Source organism: Rhineura floridana, chromosome 8 (assembly GCF_030035675.1).
Source record: "Rhineura floridana isolate rRhiFlo1 chromosome 8, rRhiFlo1.hap2, whole genome shotgun sequence".
In the NCBI taxonomy this organism is placed as follows: domain Eukaryota; kingdom Metazoa; phylum Chordata; class Lepidosauria; order Squamata; family Rhineuridae; genus Rhineura; species Rhineura floridana.
In genome coordinates, this window is record NC_084487.1 from 3,843,895 (window position 1) to 3,866,712 (window position 22,818).

Genomic DNA, 22,818 nt, shown 5'->3' on the forward strand with positions numbered 1-22,818 from the left:
GAAAAAAATATGGCCAAGGGTGAAAGGGGAGAGATCCTCGGAGGTGAAGGAGAGTGGATGGGAGGATGCACGGAAAGGCCGTGATGGGGGATGTGAGGGAGGCCGGGCGGGACTTGGGGGCCCTTGCAGGAGCCATTGATGCTATGGCTGCATCCCCCTCCCCTCCTCCTTCCCCCCCTCCCCACTGACCTGCTCTCTCTTTTCTCCTCCCCAGCAGTTGCAGCCCAGTTGTCTCCATGGCTGCTCCTGAAGCAGACAGAGAGGAGGAGGAGGAGGAGGCTGGGGGGAGGGGGGAGAGGGGAGGGGAGGGGGAGGCGGAGGAGGAGCAGGCAGGGCCCACCTCCAGCTAGCAGAACACGCAGACACACGCGCACACATACAGAGGGCGGGCGAATCCGGAGCCGAGTCCATCATCCTGACAACCTCAACTAGTGCAAGCTGTGCATATTATGCTGTGCTCCTCTTGGCGCATCCATGCACAGCCTGGCCTGCACAGATGCTTTGCCTGCCCGGCATGCAGGAGCACACGCACACATCCCCGAGCCCGATGGCATTCGGATACCCGCAGCAGAGCAGGGGGTCCATCTCCAGCCTGGCGCTCAAGCAGCCAGCATCACAGCACGCAAACACACACCCTAAGCATGTACAGGGCTGCTAGCGCTTGATCCAGAGCTTACAATGTACGCGTTCAGATCCCCCACATACGCGCACATTTCAAGGGCACACTGCTGTGCCGGCACATCTCCTGCTCATGCCCACAGGAACTCAGGGAGTCCAGCACCCCACAGATGTCCCAAGGCAAGGAATGTGGATGCCCGGGAATCTCCCAGCCTGATATTCAGACACTCCTCCCGACATGCACGCAATGTGTGAAATGCACATTCAGTGCTCCATATGGCGGAGCACTTCTGTTCCAACACACACACAAGCCTTCATACACAAACGAACAGAGGGGCTCTCCCAGTACTTTAGTGGCAGATTCAGAAGTGCAGGGTCCCTTCATAACGGTCACACCATGCTCTCTCACAGCCACGCCCCATTTCCCACTTTGCCCCATCACTCTCCCTGTCATCTCTGAGTCCACACTCCACTACAACAGGCATCCCCAGGAGCCAATCAGCATGAAAGGGGAGGCTGTGTGTTAGCTACTGAGAAGAGTCTTCTAAAGGGCTGACTCACCTCCGTTCACTCTGATTGACTTCAATCAGCACGAAAGGTGGAGGACTCTTCTTGGTGGCTGACAAGCTCCCCTTTCATGCTAACTGGCTCATACATAGGGACCTGGCTGGGACCCTGCTCCAAAAAAAGTAAAGGGCCTATGACACACACACCCCGACCCTGGACAACTACACCCCTGGACTCTCTGCTTGGCACACACTTATATGCGCATGCTGTGCGCACACACACTCCCAGTAGCAGAAGAGCATACTCTGGACACACACCAGGCCCACCACAGTCTGGCAGTCTGTTTGTCTTCAGCTTGGCACACACGCACGCACACAGCTTGTTGAAGCACAGTGCCCCCCAGTCCCTCCCTTCTTGACCCGCTCCAGACGGCTACCGTGGACGTGGTCCTTGGTGGTATCAAAACCTGCCGAGAGGTCAAAGAGCACGACACAGGCTCCCCCCATCTCTCTCCTGACAAATATCATCCACCAGGGCAACCAAGACCAGCGCTGAAGGCCACCCCAAATGCCTCCAACCAACAGCCGGCATGCTGGCAGAATGAATGCACAGGTGTCAGACTGTTCAGCAGCACCTGGATTGTGAGAGTGGACCCAGAGAAGTTGCAGCGCATAGACTGCAGCAGAAGGATCTGACACATTTTCAGGGTAAGTTCCCTTTAGAGGTGAGAATCGACAGGACTTATGGGGTTCTTGGAAGAATCTCATTAATGGCAAACATCTTTTTCAATGGGCATTACAGGAGTTCTAGAAGAAAGCACACGGAAGGTCATGCCATTGTCAGCGCAGTATGAGTCCAGCAACTCTCCACTTTCAGAGGCAGTATGCTGGGGAGAGTTGCTGCTGTTGCGCTCAGGTCTGTGGGGGGGCTTCCCATAATGGGCATCTGCTTAGCCACTGGAAAACAGGGTGCTGGACTAGATGGACTCCCTTTGACCTGATCCAGCATAATGTCTACTTATGTTCTTACAGGCCACATCCGCACTTTACCTTTAAAGCACTATTATACCATTTTCACAACCATGGCTTCCCACAAAGATCCTGGGAACTGTAGTTTGTGAAGGGTGCTAAGAGTTGTTAGGAAACCCCTACCCCATTCACAATTCCTACAGCAGTTTAACAATCAAACCCTCCTCTCAAGAAACTCTGGGAACTGAAGCCCTGTGGGGGGAATGAGGGTCTCCTCACGATCTTCAGCACCCTTCACAAACCACAGCTCCCAGGATTCTTTGGAGGAAGAAGCCACAACTGTTTAAAATAGCATCATAGTGCTTTAAATGTATAGTACATATGTAGTGACAAATTTTGTGGAGGATAAGGTTATCAGTGGCTACTAGCCACAATGGCTACATTCTACCTCCACTGTTGGAGCTGTCTGGTTGGCCACAGTGAGAACAGGACGCTGGACTAGATGAGCCTTTGGACTAAAACCCAGAGCGGATTCCAGTGCCCCACTGACATGGAGCCAGTTGCCGCCACTGCCTTTGGCCTGATTCAGCAGGGTTCATCTTAGTTTGTTTATTTATTTATTCGGCTTTTATACCGCCCGACTAGCAATAGCTCTCTGGGCGGTGAACACAAAGAATGCAATAAAATCACACAATATGATACAGCAAAACATATAAAAACAGTCAAAAATCAATTACAACAAAATTTTACAAATTAAATTAACTTAAATTAAAATGCTTCAGAGAAGAGGAAGGTTTTAACTTGGCGCCGAAAAGAAAACAACGTCGGCGCCAAGCGCACCTCCTCAAGGAGACTGTTCCACAGTTCGGGGGCCACCACTGAGAAGGCCCTAGATCTTGTCACCACCCTCCGGGCCTCTCTATGAGTCGGAACCCGGAGTTCTTAGCCCCAAAGGCTAAACTGGGGGTGGGAGAGGGCAGGACTTCACATAATATGACATCATTACTTGTAACCCTGTTTCCAAAACCTCTCTCCTTTTCCAGCCTTTTCAAAAGAATGTAGCAAATCTTCAGTCAAAGGAAGTTCCATAACTTTCAAGTGCCAATTCCTCCTCCTCCTCCTCCTCCTCCTCCTCCCCTCTGTGTCCATACATGAAAAATGAAACGGGACTGCCTTCAAGACGATCTCGACTTATGGTGCCCCTATGAATAGGGTTTTCTTGGTAAGTGGCATCCAGAGGTGGTTTACCATTGCCTTTCTCTGAGGCTGAGAGGCAGTGACTGGCCCAAGGTCACCCAGTGAGGTTCATGGCTGTGTGGGGATTCGAACCCTGGTCTCCCAGGTCATAGTCCAGCACCTTAACCACTACACCACACTGGCTCTTGTGTCCATACATAGATGGCCTAATTAATAATAAATTTTCAGATATGTGTAGACGGCAAGCTCTAAGGGTCCATCAATGCAGGGTTTCAAGATATTTGACGGGACAGCCTGCCTGTGTCCTTGCCATTAAGGCCCTGATAATTGCTGCTGGCAGCATCAAGGTACGGATGGTTCAACATGTTTGTCTTCTCCAAGTCCAGCAGGACCAATGGTCTGACTTGGTATAGGAACAGAAGAAGACCCTGCTGGATCAGGCCAGTGGCCCATCTTGTCCAGCATCCTGATCTCACAGTGGCCAACCAGATGCCCATGGGAAGCCCGCAAGCAGGACCTGCGCGCAAGAGCTCTCTTCCGCAAGCTATTGGGGTTCAGAAGTGTGCTGCTGATGTATACCACTTCCAACTGTGGGAGAAGAGCATAGCCGTCCTGGCTAGTAGCTCTGGATATTGTTATCCTCCATTAAGTTGTCTAATCCTCTCCTAAAGCATCCAAGTTGGTGGCCACTGCTGCTTCTTGTGGGAGCAAATTCCATCCTTCAGCTATGCGCTGTGTGAAGAAGCATCTTCTTTCGTCTGTCCTGAATCTTCTGACGTTCAGCTTCAACGGATGTCCACGAGTTCTGGTGTTATGAGAGAGGGAGAAAAACGTTCCTCTATCCACTTTCTCAATGCCATGCATAATTTTATACACTTCTATCGTATCATCTCTTTCTCACCTTTTCTCTAAATCAAAAAGCTTCAGATGTTGCAACCTTTCTTCATAGGGGAGTCGTTCCATCCTCTTGATCATTCTGGTTGCCCTTTTCTGAACTTTTCCAGCTCCACAATATCCTTTTTGAGGTGAGGCGACCAGAAGTGTACACAATATTCCAAATGCAGCTGCACCATAGATTTATATAACGGCATTATGATATCAGGAGTTTTATTTTCAGTACCTTTCCTAATGATCCCTAGCATGGAATTTGCCTTTTTCACAGCTGTCACATACTGGGTTACATCGTCATCAAGCTCTCCACTACGACACCAAGGTCTCGTTCCTGGTCAGTCACTGCCAGTTCAGACTCCATAAGCGTATATGTGAAATTAAGATTTTTGGCCCTGACATGCATCACCTCATGCTTGCTCACATTAAATTTCATTTGCCATTTCACTACCCATTCACTCTGTTTGGAGAGGTCCTTCTGGAGCTCTTCACAATCTCTTTTTAACTACTGAACAATTTAGAATCGTGGGCGAACTTGGGCCACCTCCCTGCTCACCCCCTAACTTGAGATCGCCTACAGATCTGCGTCTGTGTTAGAATTGCTTTTAATATGTTTTCTTTAATACTATGTTTCCAACCCTTTTTTAAAATATGTTTTTAAAGCTTTTTTTAAAATGTTTTTAATGTTTTGTTTTAATGTATTTTAAGGTCTTTTTAGGATGTTTTAAAGTGTTTTTAGCGTTTCTGTTTGCCGCCCTGGGCTCCTGCTGGGAGGAAGGGTGGGATATAAATCAAAGAATAAATAAGAAATAAAAAGTTCAGAAGCACAGGTCCTAATACTGATCCTTGGGGGCACTTTTTGTGTTCCCGTTTGCAGAGGGACGTTGCTCAGTGGAAGATCATCTGCAGGTGGTGCCAGCAACTCCACGTAGAGCTGGGAATGTCCCTTGTCCTAAAACCCTGGGAAGCAGCTGCCAATCAGTGTAGACTGTACTGAGGTAGACAAACCAGCGGTTTGACCCCAGACAAGGCTGCTTCCTCTGTTCGTACGTGTCACCCAAGTCATAAGAACATAAGAACATAAGAAGAGCCTGCTGGATCAGGCCAGTGGCCCATCTAGTCCAGCATCCTGTTCTCACAGTGGCCTACCAGGTGCCTGGGGGAAGCCCGCAAGTAGGACCCGAGTGCAAGAACACTCTCCCCTCCTGAGGCTTCCGGCAACTGGTTTTCAGAAGCATGCTGCCTCTGACTAGGGTGGCACAGCACAGCCATCATGGCTAGTAGCCATTGATAGCCCTGTCCTCCATGAATTTGTCTAATTTTCTTTTAAAGCCATCCAAGTCATGATCCTTTGCAGTGTCCAGGGGGAGCACCCTCAATCTAGGGACATCTACGACACTGCAAGGTACATGGAGAATCGGAGGGGGGGGGAGTGTGCCTCTTGCATCACATCCAGCGTCCTAGACAGCTGGTGAACTATTGCATTTGGTCTGCCTCTGCATTTGACACTGTGATCAGCAGGGGGCAGTGGAGATCACACTATAGCTAATGAGACCCACAGCAGAGCACACAGCTATTCAAAGTACAGAAGTCTTGTCTTCCCTCACTTTGGATTGGGACATAGCTCTGTGCTACAGCACTTGCATTGCGTTCAGAAGATTCCTGTTTCAAGCCTTGGCATCTCCATTTGAAAGAATCTCGGGTTGCAGAGTGGGAAGAGTCCCTCGCTGCCTAAGACCCTGGAAAGCCACACTCAGGCTGTGCAAACACCCTCTGTTTACTCTGCATCCAATACTCTCCCACCACTGGTTTGGGAAGCAGAGTACACACACGACGCTAGCCACCATCCATATCCATCCTGCATCCATCCTGTTGTTCTTGTGCAATACTGCATTTTGTGTTTTTTCTCCAAATCAGATTCAACAAACTGAAAAAAAGAATAAACCTCACTGCTTTTTAAGCTAGTCAGAATAGAACAGGGTTGAGCAGGATCGATCTCTGGGTGATCTGCAGTACATTGGCAAGGAATCCTGGCTCCCAACTGTTTAAAAATGGCAAGAACAAAAGGAACCTCTTCCAACCTGATGCCCTCCTGATGTTTTGGACAACAACGCCCATCTGTGCCAGCTGGGGCTGATGGGAGTTGTAGTCCAACAAATCTGGAGGGCACCAAGTTGCTGAAATGAAGGAATCTTGGGATAACCAGGTGTGGATTTTTTGTGTGGAAGCTCCATTCAGTTCTGGTACTCATAACAAATTCCTGGGCTCTGAATTCTTTCAGACTGTTGCACCAGGGTCTGTTTGGTGGATCTTGGGGTTCTCGTGCAAAGCAGATCTTGGGAGATCTTGCAAACCTGAAGTCTGTCCTTTCCTGGATTATTATTATTATTATTATTATTATTATCATCATCCCACCCTTCCTCCCAAAGCAGCACAGGATGACCAACAGACAAACAGCAAAACATCTGGAAACATCCAAAACCAATTCCAATACAGATGCAGACTGGGAAAGATCTCTATTTAAAAGACTTGCTGGAGTAAACAATCTTTCCGGGCTGTGACATTCCACATAAAGCAGTTTTGGTCACACTCAACCACCCTTGTCCACACATGCATCAATGTGCATCGCACCTCTTTTCAAACACAGTCCCCTCTCTCCCCTCTCCCCTGCCTTCTAAGTACACTCTCTTCCTTACTGTCAGGCAGCAGCTCCATCGGCTGATTTACAGATCCTGGGCCAAACCTTCGAGGCAATCCAGAAGCGCTGGCATCCCAGCCCTGCCGTGGTCACATGCTAAACAATTGCCCCTTCCAACCCCAGCATAGCCAGCCTCACAGGCAAGTTTAAAACACACTTGCAGAGGACATCCTCTTCACCTGAGAGAGTTCTAGATTCCATGTCTCCCTGGCAACGGACCACACAGCATCTGACGGGCAAAGGGTTTTGCATGCTTCACTGCCTCTCCTCACTGGCTACAGAGGCCAGCAACACCATGCTACCATTCATTCATTCATTGGAGATCACTTGTGGCCGAGTAAGATCGTCTTCCAAGATTCTACTGCCCAGTTAACGTAAGAAGAGCCTGGCTGCTGGTTCAGGCCAAAAGGCCCTTGTCATTCCCAGCAAATGGTATTCAGAGGCATACTGCGAGGGGCGTCGTCTTAGACCCCTTATTTTTGGGGGAGCAGGTTCCCTACATTTCCAGCATCCTATGAGCCAATCATCATGAAAGGGGAGTATGTTTGTTAGCCACTGAGAAGACTCTTCTGAACAGCTAACACTTCCAATTCATGCTGATTGACTCCTAGGGACGTTTGTTGTTGTGGGAAAAGAATGATCAAGGATCTAATTCTCAACCCAGCAGCAAAAAGGGGGGGATGGGAGGTGGCATGGCTGTAATTATTATGAAGGGGCCCTGCACTTCTGAATTTGCCACTACACTACTGCATACTGCCTCTGACAGTGGAGGTAGTACATAGCCAGCTATGGTTTTGGTGACCTCCCCCCCCCCGCTAAAATCCAAATGAGAAGCAGGGTCTGTGGAAGTATATTAATGCTGTGAGTCTTTCCATCTTATGCTCAGCCTGTGTATGTGTATAAATAAACCTTATATCACAGAAAACACCACTGGTCTCCAGTGACCGTCATCCCAAGGGAACCAAACCCAGGGTTAGGAACGGGTGAGAAATTCAATTCAGTTTTCATACAAAGTGGAAATTATCAAATCCGCACTTTCTGAAACAACATGAGAACTGAAACAGGGACATCCTTCAAAATCCGTACTTACCAGAATTTTGTCATGTAGTTCTCCAACTATGTTAGTGAAAAATACAAAAATGCATTACAGTAGTTCAAACTGCATATAAGATTGTGTTTAATAGGAGCAATTATTTATCACTAAAATCCTGGAGAATTTTCATGGGGATTTAAAAAAAATTGCTTATTCCCGTGGAAATGTCGAGAACTGAATTTCAGATTGGGAAAATGAGAAAGAGACAAAACTGACAGATCCTTCCATCGCCACCCAGGGTATGGGCTGGGACCCCTGAAACCTCTCACCACTCAGCGACTAGGATGCACGTGACAATATATTGCTTATCTGGCAGCAGCAGCAGTGTGTGGGGGGGTGGCCACTGAGGTTTCCTACAACACCCTGATATGGCACATATATGACACACAATGTGGGGAAGGCAGACCCAGACACTGAGAGTAGCTGTCAGTGCTGGGGGGTCCTCTTATTCAAAAGAGAACTAAGCCTTTTGCACAGAAGTGCTTCATCCATTTATTTATTTATAAAAATATATGTATAGTGCTATTTGTTAAAAACATCAAAGTAGTTTACAACATGTTAAAAACAACAACCACAGAATCAAAAAACATCAAAAATACAATAAAAACAAAGGTCAACTGTTAAGAAAAGAAAAAAGCATCTTCTTAATAGCCTGCATAAGCCTGGTTTTCAGCAGGCACTTAAAAATTAAAATAGAAGGTCCCTGCTGGATCTCTGTTGGCAGAACATTCCAGAGGAATGCTCTTGGGAAAACATAATCTGAAATTCAAAGCACTTTATATTGTCATAGGAGTGGAGAGCTAGTCTAGATGTCCCCTCAGATCCCCTCCAATCCTGCGATCTTGTAGAAGTGAGACTGAATTCCGCAGAATAGGACACTGCTTAAAGAGGTCAACCCAGTTAAGTGAATTGCCCTCACCTTAAGTATCTCTTTGCAGAGCTAAAGAGTTGGCCCAGTACAAGTGACCGGTTGCCACAGAAACAACTAGCTGAAGATCAGAAGAAAGGGGCATGCCTTCCCCCACTCTCCTGGCTGGAGATGGTTTCATCAAAATCTATGTGTGAAGGAGAACAAGGATCTGGCAGTCTTGAACTGGGCCAGGAAGAATCACGGAGGCGTGTCTCACTCTCTGTGTTTGATCTGGATCTATGAGAACCCCTAGAAATCTAATTGGGGAGCAAGATCTATTGGAGTGTTAATGCTATGCTCAGCCTCTGTATATGTGCAAATAAAACCACGTATTACAAAGACAGCACAGACTCCAATGACTTTTCTTCCAAGGAAGCCCGACCCAAAATTTGCACTGAGGGCACTTCCAGCCAGTTACTATTTTCAAACACATACTGGTAAATTCATGTTGTGCAGTTCTAGTCACCTAGCTCAGGAATTCTAAGAAACCAAAAAAAATCAGTACCGTTTGGAAAAATTCAGTCAGCCATCTTGATTCAAAATGGCATCCAAGTGCATCCTGCTGCTAGCTGTCAGGAACCATCACGCAAAATATGGTTCCAATATCTCAAATGAATGGCAAACAGTCAACTTTCCCAAATATGCAGTGGATTGGGAGGTCTTGCACTACAAACCCACTTCCCCTAAAGATCGGACTTTTTGCAGTAAGGAAAGCGACGGGGAAATGGAACGGCAAGTGTGGGATGCTTCTTGCTTTGATGCAAGGCCATCTAACCTTCCCACACAAAAATCAGAACAAGCGCTCACTAAATAGCCACGGTTGTGTCATCCCCCTGCAAACGAATCAAGATGAATACTCAATAAACAGGTCATCCGGAAGTGCCCTGGGATCTCTTACCGCTCAGAGGTACGGGTGCACGTAACAATATATTCAATCAGCTGAGAAAGAAGTCAGAGAAGAACATCTCCTACAATCACAACTAGACCAGGCCCTGGTAGGGATGGGTCCATCCTCCCCCCGTTTCACTCTCTCCTGCATCCTTATTATCCAACCAGAAAGGGGTGGTGGAAGGGAATTTGGGATAATCACTTTGTCCTGAATCCCTTCTCTACCCCCCACCCCAGGTCAGGGGGTGGACCAATCTCCTCTCCTTAAGCTGATTTTCACCTGCTCATCCTTCCCGGGGTGGAGGCTGTCCTCCCTCCCACTTCACCAGAGAGGAGGATCTTGTGCTGGGCCCACGGTCGCCCTCAGGAACAGCCGGGGAGCTGTAAATTAATTATTATTTATTTATTAACAATATTTATTAGTCGCTTTCCCCCCCCAAAATGGAACTCAAAGCAACTTACAAAAAAATAATGTGCTGAACATGGCTTACAACAGAAGCAAACAACAATTACAAAAACAATTTCATAATAAAATAACACAACTGCAGTAATAAAACAATAAGAAATGTCACAGCAAACACAAAACCCTTTTCAATACAATAAGTACAACATTACATTCTTTAGCAGACCACATAACACCTCTTGGCGATACGGCAGAAATAAAAGGAAATTAAGACAGTTTCAGCTTTGCTCCTAGAAACAGGCTATTTGTCAGACCGTATCTCCCTGTATGAACCTGCCCGGGCCCTGAGATCTTCAGGAGAGACCCTTCTCACGATCCCAACACCTTCACAAGTGCGACTGATGGGGACACGAGATAGGGCCTTTTCGGTGGCTGCCCCTAGGCTCTGGAACTCCCTCCCTAGGGAGCAAGAATGGCCTCCTCTGTGCAGTCCTTCCACCGACAGCTAAAGACATTTTTCTTCCGGCAGGCCTTTGGAATTGAAGGTTTTAAGGGTAGTGACTGAAGAGGATGCTGTATGTTATTGTTTTACTTGTATGCTCCTAAACTGGGTTGCAGTATTTTAAGAGTAATTGGTTTTAACATCTTAATAGTTCAATCCTGTTTTAATGCTGATTTTATATGTTTATATGTTTTATATTTTATAGGTTCTTAATGATATGCACTTGTTTTTATCTGGAAGCCGCCTTGAGTTCCAGTTTGGAAAAAGGGCGGGTATAAATAAAGATAATAACAACAACAACAACAACAACAACAATAATAATAATAATAATAATAGAAACACCCTGCCCGTGATGGTACTGTAAATGCCAGCAATGCTGAAGGGGGTGAGAAATGGGCACCAGGCTGGCACACAGATCAGTCAGCCAGGGAGGGCAGCTTGTGTTTGGCTCCAGACACTTTAACAAAGGCCTCCCAGGTCTCTCCCTGCCTCTCTTGCTCTCCCAAGGGGGCCATAATGCACACCACAAACACCTATAAGCGCATAAATCCATGGGGGATTTTCTCTGGCGCGCCGGTGAGTTTCTGCCGGTGGCATCCCCTGTTGGATTGCGCCTGTAGTCAGACAGGAATTAAAAGGAGGTCAGCAGCAAGAAAGGTGGGGATGTAGGCAAAAATAATGGGTAGGTGGGAGGATAGGGTTGCCAACTTTTCAACTGGCCTCTGTAGCTGTGCTTTTAATAATGGCTGGATGTGTAAGCATCAGCTGGCAATAGGAATGCAGGAGACTGCCTTCTGCTGAGTCAGACCATTGATGCACCTAGCTCAGTATTGCTGACACTGGCTGGCAGCAGCTGTCCTGGTTTTGGGCAGGGGATATTCCCAGCCCTCGCTGGAGATGGAAGGGATGGAAGCTGGGAGTTTCCGCGTGCAAAGCAGATGCTCTGCTAGAGAGCTACAAACCTTCCCCAAATGGTGTTTTTCCAACTTGCAGCTCTGCAAAGTTTCACCTGCTGCGGTCTGACTCTGCACATCGTCCTACTCTTAATGGCACAAGAGCAGGCCAAGCCAGTTGTGTGGTTTTTTTCCCCTAGTCTGAGGATGGAATGATGCCTTCAGGGCGAAGGAAGCCGACTGGCTGGCTGGAGCAGGAACTGAGGTAATATAGACAGAAAGTCAACCAGGACTCAAGGATGAGCTTCTACAGAACGTTTACATAAAGGGCTGCCTGCTCAGTCAAAGAATCATAGAACAGTAGAGTTGGAAGGGATCTATAAGGCCATCTAGTCCAACCCCCTGCTCAATGCAGGAATCCAAGTTAAAGCATACCCAATGGGTGGCTGTCCAGTTGCCTAATGAAGGCCTCCAGTGTTGCAGAGCCCGTCACTTCCCTAGGTCATTGGTTCCATTGTTGTATTGCTCTAACAGTTAGGAAGTTTTTTCCTGATGTTCAGTCAGAATCTGGCTTCCTGTAACTTGAGCCCAGTATGCCTTGTCCTGCAGGGACATGGAACTGGCATGCATGGGAGGCTAATCAGAGCCCAAGGAAGGCCATGTCCCACGTCAATAGGCAAAGAGACCTGTGAAGTAAACCAACCATCTGTGTGGATCTGCTTTTGACTTTGATGGACTCAAGTCTATCATCAATCATCATCATCATCACTTTAGAGCAGCCTTTGCTAACCTCATTTTTGTCTACCACTCCCATCAGCTGTAGCCAGCATGGCCATGGTGTAAGGTGAGATTGATCCTGTATCTTTAGGAGAAGAGATAGTCAGCCAAGTGCAGGTGTTCTTGCAACGCTGTGATGGGAAAAACCACAAGGTGGAATTCTCCCTCTCCCCTGCACAACTTTTAAAGATACAGAAGACCTCTTCGTTGCCAGGCCCAGCCTCCAAGAGGTCTTCTGTATCTTTAAAAGTTGTGCAGGGGGAAGGGAGAATTCCACCTTGTGGTTTTTCCCACTACAGTGTTGCAAGAACACCTACACTTGGATGACTTTCTCTTCTCCTAAAGATACAGGATCAGTCTCAGGCCAGGAACCTGGCAACCCTACCATGTTGATGAGAGCTGTTGTCCAAAACTTCTGGAGGGCACCAGGTTAGCAAACCGTGCCTGGAGTATCCAAGGCAATTCATCTTAGTGAGCCAGTTTAGTGTAATGCTTGTTGGATTTGGGAATGTCAGAAGACCCGGGTTCAAATCCCCAGTCAGCCATGAAGCTCACTGGGTGACCTTGGGCCAGTCACTGCCTCTCAGCCTAACCTACCTCTCAGGGTTGTTGTGAGGATAAAGTGGGGAGAGGAAGAACTGTGTATGACAGCTTGAGCCCCATGGAGGAAAAGGTGGTATATAAATGTAAGGAATAAATCAATGAAAAATAAAATGGATTTTAGGAATAATCTACCAGGAGTAGATAGGGGGAAGTTTAAGGTGGATAAAGATAAGGTTTTCTCACTCTCTCGTGTAACGCTGGAACTCGTGGACATCCAACGATGCTGAATGTTGGAAGATTCAGGACGGCCAAAAGAAAGGGCTCCTTCACACAGCGCAGAGTTCAACTGTAGAATTCTCTCCCACAGGAGGCATTGAGGGCCACCAGCTGGGATGACTTTAAGAAAAAATTAGACAAATTCCTGGAGGATATCAGTGGCTACTAGTCACAATAGCTATGCTTTTCCTCCACTGTCAGAGGCAACCACATGTGAGGAGAGTGCTGTTGGGCTCAGGTCCTGCTTGTGGGCTTCCAACATGCATGTGGGGGGCCACTGTGAGAACAGGATGCTGGGCTAGATGGGCCCCCTTTGGCTGGATCCAGGAGCCAGGCTCTCCTGAGGTTGTTAGAAAGTGCCATCTGGAGGCATCCTAGGAAATGAAATGGTGGGCCTGGCCAATGGCTTCCCTGTCAGGTTAGTGTCTCCTAAAAAATGACACCCTGGCTAATACCTCCCCACCCCAGGACTCTTCTTGGGCAGCCGCAGAAGGCCAGAGAGGACATGCCATTCCCCACATCATATGTGCGTATGCACAGGGCCGGCGCCAGAGGGTGGCCATGTCAGGCCCTGGCTGAGGGCCCCTGAGTCCCCTGAAGGGTCCCTCCTTAGGGTGGGTGGGTAGCGGTCTCTTCCGCGATCCGCATCAGCGTCGGCTCCCGATCCTGGCGTGGATTGCAAGAGGGAGCTGAGCACACACAAGATGGTGCTTGTGACAGACCAATCTGGCACCTCTTCCCATGCTTCTGACCTCCTAACACACTTGTGCAAAGATGCCCAAGCACAGGAAATGGGATTGACCCAATTGGATTATGGGCCTGTGGTTTCCTCTTTGAGCATCCTGCTCCAGCAGCATGCAGGAATAGGGGCACCTTCACTGGCTGGTGATGAGGCTCTCTCGACCCACCGTTGACCCCCAAGGTCACTCAAAGAGGGTGCCTCTAGAACATTGGTATTTTTCAAGATGGATTCAAGCGCATACTAGAGATTTAGGGTAGAAACACACACGCCGTTCTGCTGGTTCCAGTGCGTCTCCACCTCTCTCTTCTGAAAACTGGGCCGTACAACATTATTCAAAACCTGCCCTTTTTACTCTGGTGAGAGCAGCTTGAGTGCATTTTTTAAAAAAAAATTCAGCTTCAAAGAGGTTTCGCAACTGATCAGCATGTCAATCCATTCCCCCTCCAGGTGCAGCTAATGGAAACGCTTTGATCTGGCCACTAGTGTGTTTACAGCACAACAAAAAACAACAATGGACTTTTTGTGGTTTAGAAAGTGATGGGGAAATGCAGTGCGGGACAAACAAAGGATTAACTGCATACACTACACACCATACGTGTAAGACACATTTTGCGCACACACCGCAAGAATCCTGGGAGCTATAGTTTGCCTCTCACAAAGTTCTAATTGCAGGATGAATGCTGATGATTGTCACATAACCTCCCAGTAATGAATGCTCAATAAAAACCGGGCAGAGCCTAACCTTTGCATAAGCTTCGTGCAAGCAAATCAGGGTGAATACTCAATACAGTAGGGCCCTGCCTTACGGCGTTCCGCTTTAAGGCATTCCGCTGATGCGGCGGCTTTCATTTTTAATTTAAAAGCTATTTCTTTTCTCTTTTGCGCCGTTTTGCGCCGTTTTCGTGTCATTTTCGCACGACACGGCCCATTAAAGTCAATGGGGTTCCGCTTTACGGCATTTTCCACTTTACGGCAGGGGTCCGGAACAGAACCCGCCATATAAGTGGGGCCCTACTATACAAGTCACCCTTTGTCAAGGTCAATCTGTCAGAAAAAAATAAATATACAACATTAAAAACAGTTTTCAATCATACCAAACATAATAACCTATTTAAAACATTAATCATTTAAATATAAACAGTTCCACAATTTACTGGACACTGGCTACAGAATTCTATTAAATAGGAAAAAGCAGGGAGAGGGACAACTGTGGTAGAACATATTGCAAAATGAAACAAAAACTGTACATAGAGATGCATACCACAAAAATGAAATAATAAACTGCAGAATGCAAACAGGCGTACATAGCGATAATATATACAGCTGCTATACATCATGTAACAACACAATGGGAGCTGCCTGCTTCTCACTTTATAGCCAGCTGTGTGTAAGAACTTATCCATCTGGCTTTGCTGACAAGATAGCGACGTTATATTTTCTAGAAGTATTTATATATTCTTAATTTTCTGTTTCAGATTTCTTATATGAGTAGTTTTAGAATTTTTACATTCTGGTTGTTTGTAAGGCTTGTGTTCTGTTAACACCGCCGGCGGGATCACATCACCCCAGTGCTTGAAGATCTGCACTGGTTACCAGTTGTTTACCGGGCCCAATTCAAGATGTTGGTGTTAACCTTTAAAGCCCTACACGGTTTCGGTCCAGTGTATCTAAAGGAGCGCCTCCAGCATCACCAAATATGCCGCCTGACGAGATCAGCCTCTCAAGACCTTCTCTCGGTCCCACCAGTTAAAATAGTTAGACTGGTGCGGACCAGAGGGAGGGCATTCTCGGTTGTGGCCCCCACCCTCTGGAACTCTCTGCCATATGACCTACGCCATGTCCTCTCCTTGGTAGGCTTCTGCCAAGGACTAAAAACATGGCTGTTTCAGCGGGCATACAGAATCCCTGGTTAATCTTAATTTTATAGTGTACAGATGTGGGTAAATTGAATATGTTATAATTGTATTTATATGTGTATTTTAAATTTTAATTATGTACGCCGCCTAGAGTGGCTGTTCATTCAGCCAGATAGGCAGCCTAAAAATAAAATTTTATTATTATTATTATAACGTTACAGCTTAACCTGATCGTAAGCTGGCAGTTTTTAATCGACTATACTGGCCGGGGTCTAGTGTGGTTGCAGTGGTAGTTCTGCTCCTGCAGAATCTGATATTTTCCTTTGAACTGAATTCAGTCGGCCTTTCTCAACAATTCACCATGCAAAGATTTGTTATTAGACAGCGGCCAGCCCCTGCTGAGGGTGATGCTTCCACTGGTGAAAGCACACCTACGATATCCTGCAGTGGAGACCTGGATGCAAGGCCAGGAGGAATCGACACTACTTCTTCCTTGGCAGGAAAGTTGGCTAAGGGGGAGGAAGAGCCTTCCAAGATTAGGGCTTTTAATCGACTTGAAGGCATATAACGACAACAAGGCAGGAGGACAGTACCAAATCATTTTTGTGACAAATGATATGTTAAAGCCAAATGTGTTTTACAAGTTGAACCTATACTGAGTCTGATAGTGCTTATTCCCAAGTAACTATGCATAGGGTTGCAGTCATGCCCCATAAACATAATTATGAGATTTTATCAGGAGTTTGTTTGGAATGTCTGTGTTTTTTTAAGGTGAGTTTTAAAGCAGTGTGCTAGAAAAGCAAGGTATATAATATCCCTGAGGCATGACTCTGGATTTTATTTGGGGAAACTCTGTACATGGCTCAGAAACTGAATTAGTGCACAGCAACCGTGTTGCACTCTGCACTGGCTCAGAGACTACAACCATGCCTTTACCAAATAAAGGCACCCATGATGCTATAATTTAGTCAATGTCATATGGCTAAGTCACCCTTCTGAATGAAGGATAAACAAGACTCCTGCAATTGAACAGCCAGGAAGATTAAAACGTTCCCCTACAGCCTCAAGCTTTTCTGTGTTTCCTTTCTCAAATGTCAAATTTGTGTCTATTTATTCTCTTGCATAGAGACTTGTCGCATTCGTCCTATGTACATGCATGTACATTTGCAGATCTTACACTGACCATCCTAAAAGCAAATTTCAAAGACAGGACACAGCGAGAGACAGCTGAGGTACCACTATAACCCCTGGCCTGCATCCACCTTTTCCTAGGTTTGGCCCAGCCCTGCTCCCCGCCCTGGGAAATTAGAAAGTCTATATCCCACACTTTCCAGTCCATCTCTCCATCACTTTCCTTATCACAAACAGTCCGATCTTGGGTAGAAAGTGGGTTTATTGCACTTCAACTATAACTGCACAGCCTGAATTTGCCAGTATGTGATTGAATCCCACTGGAAAAGAGAGAGAGGTCAATGAGAGTGGATGCTTCTAGATGGGTGCTTACTGTGAGATTAGCATGCCTCATGCTTTTTCTTATATATACTTTTGACAGTGTCTATGCGACATTGGCGGCATCGAAATGCCAGCCCATTCCCCTCACATATCTGCAGATTTCCCCTTTCCATGGAAAATCCAACGAGTAAAAAAAAAAAAATGCTGTTGCCATCTTCCTGTCTGCAACATTGCAAGGACCCATGTGCCAATTAAGTATCCACTGACATGCCACCAAACTCTGCCCCAGTTGGGGACAGGCCATGGCTCAGTGGCAGAGCATCTGCCTGGCATGCAGAAGGTCCCAAGTTCAACCCCAGTGGCATCTCCAGGCAGGGTTGAGAAAGACTCCCTGCTTGAAGACCTGGAGAGCTGCTGCCTGTCAGTGTAGACAATACTGAGCTAGATGGACCAATGGTCTGACTCAGTAGAAGGCGCCTTCCTATGACCATTTGGATGGCCTGCTGGATTCTAGGGGGCAGACTGAGGCTCCAAACTCATAATTTCAGTTATGGTTATTTTAATGAGCAAAAAATAATAATCCCCCCCCCTCAAATGAATCTGTGTGCCATTGGCATTAGCCAGGCTGGGGTGGGTGCACAGGGAGAGGAATGTGCATGAGAGGAAGTGTGCTTTGAGCTGAAGAGATGGAATTAAGAAAAATAATAACTCATCTATTGCTCTTGGACTTTTCTCTCTGCCCTCTGTAAAGTAAAGGCTCATGAATAATAGGTATATATTAGTGTAAGAATTGGACCAGAACTCCATCTAGACTAGAGTTGGCTACTCCAGCCTCAGCCAACCTGGTGCCCTCCCGATGTTGCTGAAGGCCCATCAGGCCCCCTACCCAACATGGCTAATGGTCAGGAATGATGGGAGCGATCCATCCACACCATGCATTTAAAGCACATTTATTTAATGCACATTTGAAACGCCCTGTTGCAGCAAGAACAGTTTCAGACAGCTTTCTTTCACGTCACCTGAGACCTCAGATCCTTTACCTCAGGAACTGTGAATGTATTTCAGCCCGAGGGCCACCTTCCCTTCTGCACAACCTTCTGGGGGCCACATTGCTAGTGGTGGGCGGAGCCAGAGGCAAAAGTGGGCAGAGCAACTGATGTCAATTTTACCTTTGTACAGAAGCCTTGTTTCTGCACATACTCGCACGCTCTGCATCTATTTTCTGCAAAGGCAAACTGGTCAGAGCCTCTCCCTCCCCGCCCCAGCATCCCAACAGAGGAATGTGGGAACTGGATCCTTAGAAGAACTGGGAATTATCTCCAGATGTCTTGCAGAGGTCTGATTTCCAGGGTTTCCTGGTGAGCAACCATGACAGCTAAGTTAGTGTCTGCTTACAGCAGGCATGGGGAACCTTTGGCCCTCCTGAGGTTGCTGAATGACAACTCCCATCCTTCCTGATCATTAGTCATGTTTGTTGGGGCTGAAGGGAGTTATAGTTCAGCAACAACTGGAGGGCCATTGGTTCCCCACACCCAGCTTGTAGCATAGATGTGGCGGCCTGCTCTTTCACCTCCTTCCCCTCTATTCCCTGTTTATTGTCCTCCAAGAACAATCTCCTGAGAGTGAACCCCAAGCTCAAATAGTGGTGGAGGCATAGGATCCTAAGAATCACCTTGTCCAATCAGATCATGGTACCTCTAGCTCAGAGCTTGGAAAAGTTATTTTTTTGAACTACAACTCCCATCAGCCCAATCCAGTGGCCATGCTGGCTGGGGCTGATGGGACCTGTAGTTTTAAAAAAGTAACTTTTCCAAGCTCTGTTCTAGCCCAGCATTCTGTTTCCAGCAGTGGACAAGCTGGATGGCTCAAAGAAGCCCATAAGCAGGACACTGAAAGCAATGGCCTCCCCTTGCTGCTTGCCTCGTGTGCATGGTCTTGTTCCATTGCTTACAACAACCCTGTAGGGTAGGTCAACATTATTAGCATCCTCAAATTGTAAATTGGGAGGATGAAGTTCATGGGTTGCTAGGCTAGAGGAGCAAACGGAAAATTGCAGAGGTGGGATGGAGCAGGGAGTTAGGGCAGAAATGCTGGAGAAAGGAAACAGTTATTGGTGCTTTAAGGAATGTTGGTAGAAGGAGAACAGTCGAGAATAAACGGGAAATGGAAACCAAAAAATGACAAAAAGCGGACCCTCTGATTAAAGGAGAGTCCAGCCTATGGAGACTTATCTTCTGATGCTGCTCACTTGGCCAAAAAGTTGTAAAAAGAAAATTGTGCATGTAGAGAGAAGAGCCCTTAGTTGTTGCTGTTGTTGTTATTGTTGACATATTTATAGCACCTCCAAGTACCCAAAGTGCTTCTCTTACCACTTTGCTTCTCTTAGCTCTCTTAGCTAACTGGAATCCTTACCACAACCTGCAAAGGTAAGTCAGGCTGGGAGAGAGAGGCTTGCCTAAGGGCACTGAGCGAGTTCATGGCAGAGGCAAAATTCAGATCAGGGACTTCTTGATTTGTAGCTCACTCTAAAGAATGAAGCCAAAGCCTCATCCTTATTTAGGAGCAAAGCACCCTCTGGTATAAGCCCCATTGAACTAAATGGGAAAGATTGCCAAAGAAACATTCACATGATAGCAAGACTGCAGCCAACAGCAACCTTTCACTGATGCCAGTCAGCCCATGAAAAGGTGACATTTAATTAGTCTGAGAAAACCTGAAATTTCTATCTCAGGTTTGAAATCTTGTGTTATTATTAGGGCTGCCAGGTTCAGGGCCTGAGACTGATCCTGTATCTTTAGGAGAAGAGAAAGTCAGCCCAGTGCAGGTGTTCTTGCAGCATTGTAATGGGGAAAACCACAAGGTGGAATCCTTCCTTCCCCCTGCACAACTTTTAAAGATACAGAAGACCTCTTGGAGGCTGGGCCTGGCAACGAAGAGGTCTTCTGTATCTTTAAAAGTTGTGCAGGGGGAAGGGAGAATTCCACCTGGTGGTTTTTCCCATTACAGAGTTGCCAGAACACCTGCCCTTGTCTGACTTTCGCTTCTCCTAAAGATACAGGATCAGTCTCAGGCCCTGAACCTGGCAACCCTAGTTATTCTCTGGGGTTGCTTCCAAACAACCTTTTTGTAGAGGATCCATCCTAATTTGTTTGCAGGGAGATTAGATAACATTGGTTATTATTGAGCATTCATTCTGTTTTGTTTGTGGGGAGGTTAGACAATGCTGCATCAAGGAAATGTTATCCCACCCTGTCCAGTCTATTTTCCTGGCATTTCCTTAGTGCAAAAAGTCTGATCTTTTGGGGAAGCGGATTTGTTGCGCAAGACCTCCCAATCAACTTTAATTGTGCAACCTGAATTTGCCGGTATGTGATTGAATCACATCCGAAAACAGCAACAGCTTGGAAGTGCCCTGGGTGATCAGCAGTGATAAAACTGGATTTTCAGAAATGAGAAATGCATGTTGAATTTTAATTTGTCCTCATTTGTCTCTTTCGCTTCTATTTCCGTTGGAGTAGGAAAAAGTAGGGCTCGTCCGGGATTTGAACCCGGGACCTCTCGCACCCTAAGCGAGAATCATACCCCTAGACCAACGAGCCAGTTGCTACAGATACCTTCCAGATGTTTCCTTCAGGCAGACTGGTAATTGCAGGCTCATATTACGTTCTGTGCATGTGGCAGGCAAGGAACTGGGTTATGTGCCAGATCCCACATGGCCTTCACATATTGTTTGACAGGAAAGCTATTAACCCTTTTATCGCTGGGATTATTATGAGCACCATTGGGGGGGGGGGAATTAGGCACACTTGCCTCTCTCTGAGCCCCATAGAAATAAATAGGAATTAAACATACAATTGAGCACCTTTGGCTGTGCTTACTCTTGAGCAGGCAAGGAGAAAGTCCCATTTATTTGGGGGGGGGGTACTACAATCCATAGCATACTTAGCAGCATTAGGGTTGCCAACATTCCCCCTGTCTTTTGTGGCTTGATGTGCCAAAATTAGCAGCGGGTTGTGTTTACTTATTTCAGTGCAATGAAAGGTTCTGCTGAGCTGGGAGGATGCTATTAAGGGTAAAAGGGTGTGCCTGGCTGGTTTATTTCCCAGTGAGTTGACAAGCCTAACTAGCAGGTAAGTCAAACTGAACTCAGTAGGGACTTATTTTTCAGGTGAACTGGTTGCAAATCTCTCTGATTTCAGTTTGGGTACATCTAAGAAGAGCCTACTGGATCAGGCCAGTGGCCCATCTAGTCCAGTATCCTGTTCTCACAGTGGCCAACCAGGTGCCTGGGGGAAGCCCGCAAGCAGGACCAGAGTGCAAGAACACTCTCCCCTCCTGAGGCTTCCAGCAACTGGTTTTCAGAAGCATGCTACCTCTGACTAGGGTGGCAGAGCACAGCCATCACGGCTAGTAGCCATTGATAGCCCTGTCCTCCATGAATTTGTCTAATCTTCTTTTAAAGCCGTCCAAGCTGGTGGCCATTACTGCATCTTGTGGGAGCAAATTCCATAGTTTAACTATGCGCTGAGTAAAGAAGTACTTCCTTTTGTCTGTCCTGAATCTTCCAACATTCAGCTTCTTTGAATGTCCACGAGTTCTAGTATTATGAGAGAGGGAGAAGAACTTTTCTCTATCCACTTTCTCAATGCCATGCATAATTTTATACACTTCTATCATGTCTCCTCTGACCCGCCTTTTCTCTAAACTAAAAAGCCCCAAATGCTGCAACCTTTCCTCGTAAGGGAGTCGCTCCATCCCCTTGATCATTCTGGTTGCCCTCTTCTGAACCTTTTCAAACTCTATAATATCCTTTTTGAGATGAGGTGACCAGAACTGTACACAGTATTCCAAATGCGGCCGCACCATAGATTTATACAACGGCATTATGATATCGGCTGTTTTATTTTCAATACCTTTCCTAATTATCGCTAGCATGGAATTTGCCTTTTTCACAGCTGCCACACACTGGGTTGACATTTTCATCGTGCTGTCCACTACAACCCCGAGGTCTCTCTCCTGGTCGGTCACCGCCAGTTCAGACCCCATGAGCGTATATGTGAAATTAAGATTTTTTGCTCCAATATGCATAATTTTACACTTGTTTATATTGAATTGCATTTGCCATTTTTCCGCCCATTCACTCAGTTTGGAGAGGTCATCTAACTTACTCTGGATCGCACCACCCTTTTGCATTGGTCAAACAACCCCAGAGGAAATCAGTTTCCAGAGGGGTAGCTCTGTTAGTCGGCTGCAGCAAAATCAAGAAAAAGTCTTCAAGAGTAACAAATTTATTGTGGCATTAACAGCTTTTGTGGACTGCAGTCCACTTTATCTGATGCGTGAATTCTTATCCTGAGTTACAGGTGTATATATACACATGGGTTTTTTGGGGGGTATTGTTGTAAAGCGACCCTCTGTGGCGCAGAGTGGTAAGCGGTGGAAACGCAGCCGAAGCTCTACTCACGGCCAAGGTTCGATTCCAACAAAAGGAGGAAGTCGAATCTCCGAGGTCCACTCAGCCTTCCATCCATCCGTGGTCGGTAAAATGAGTACCCGGCATCCGCTGGGGGGTAAAGAAAGGCTGGGGAAGGAACTGGCAATCCCACC

The 22,818-nt window shown here is 46.8% G+C and overlaps 1 protein-coding gene and 1 non-coding gene across 3 annotated transcripts in view; both read right to left on the reverse strand.

Annotated features, from left to right (window-relative positions):
- Nucleotides 1-242, reverse strand: part of CCDC136 (coiled-coil domain containing 136) — a 46,232-nt gene extending 45,990 nt beyond the window's left edge. For both annotated transcript variants that reach the window (XM_061582648.1, XM_061582647.1), the window contains exon 1: nt 190-242. In XM_061582648.1, coding sequence (XP_061438632.1) covers nt 190-238 — 49 coding nt within the window. In that variant the 5' untranslated portion in view covers nt 239-242. The remainder of the gene's footprint in view (nt 1-189) is intronic.
- A 20,496-nt stretch (nt 243-20,738) lies between these two features.
- Nucleotides 20,739-20,810, reverse strand: TRNAP-AGG (transfer RNA proline (anticodon AGG)). Its single transcript has one exon. It is a non-coding gene; the product is annotated as a tRNA-Pro (tRNA).
- Nucleotides 20,811-22,818: the final 2,008 nt, after the last annotated feature.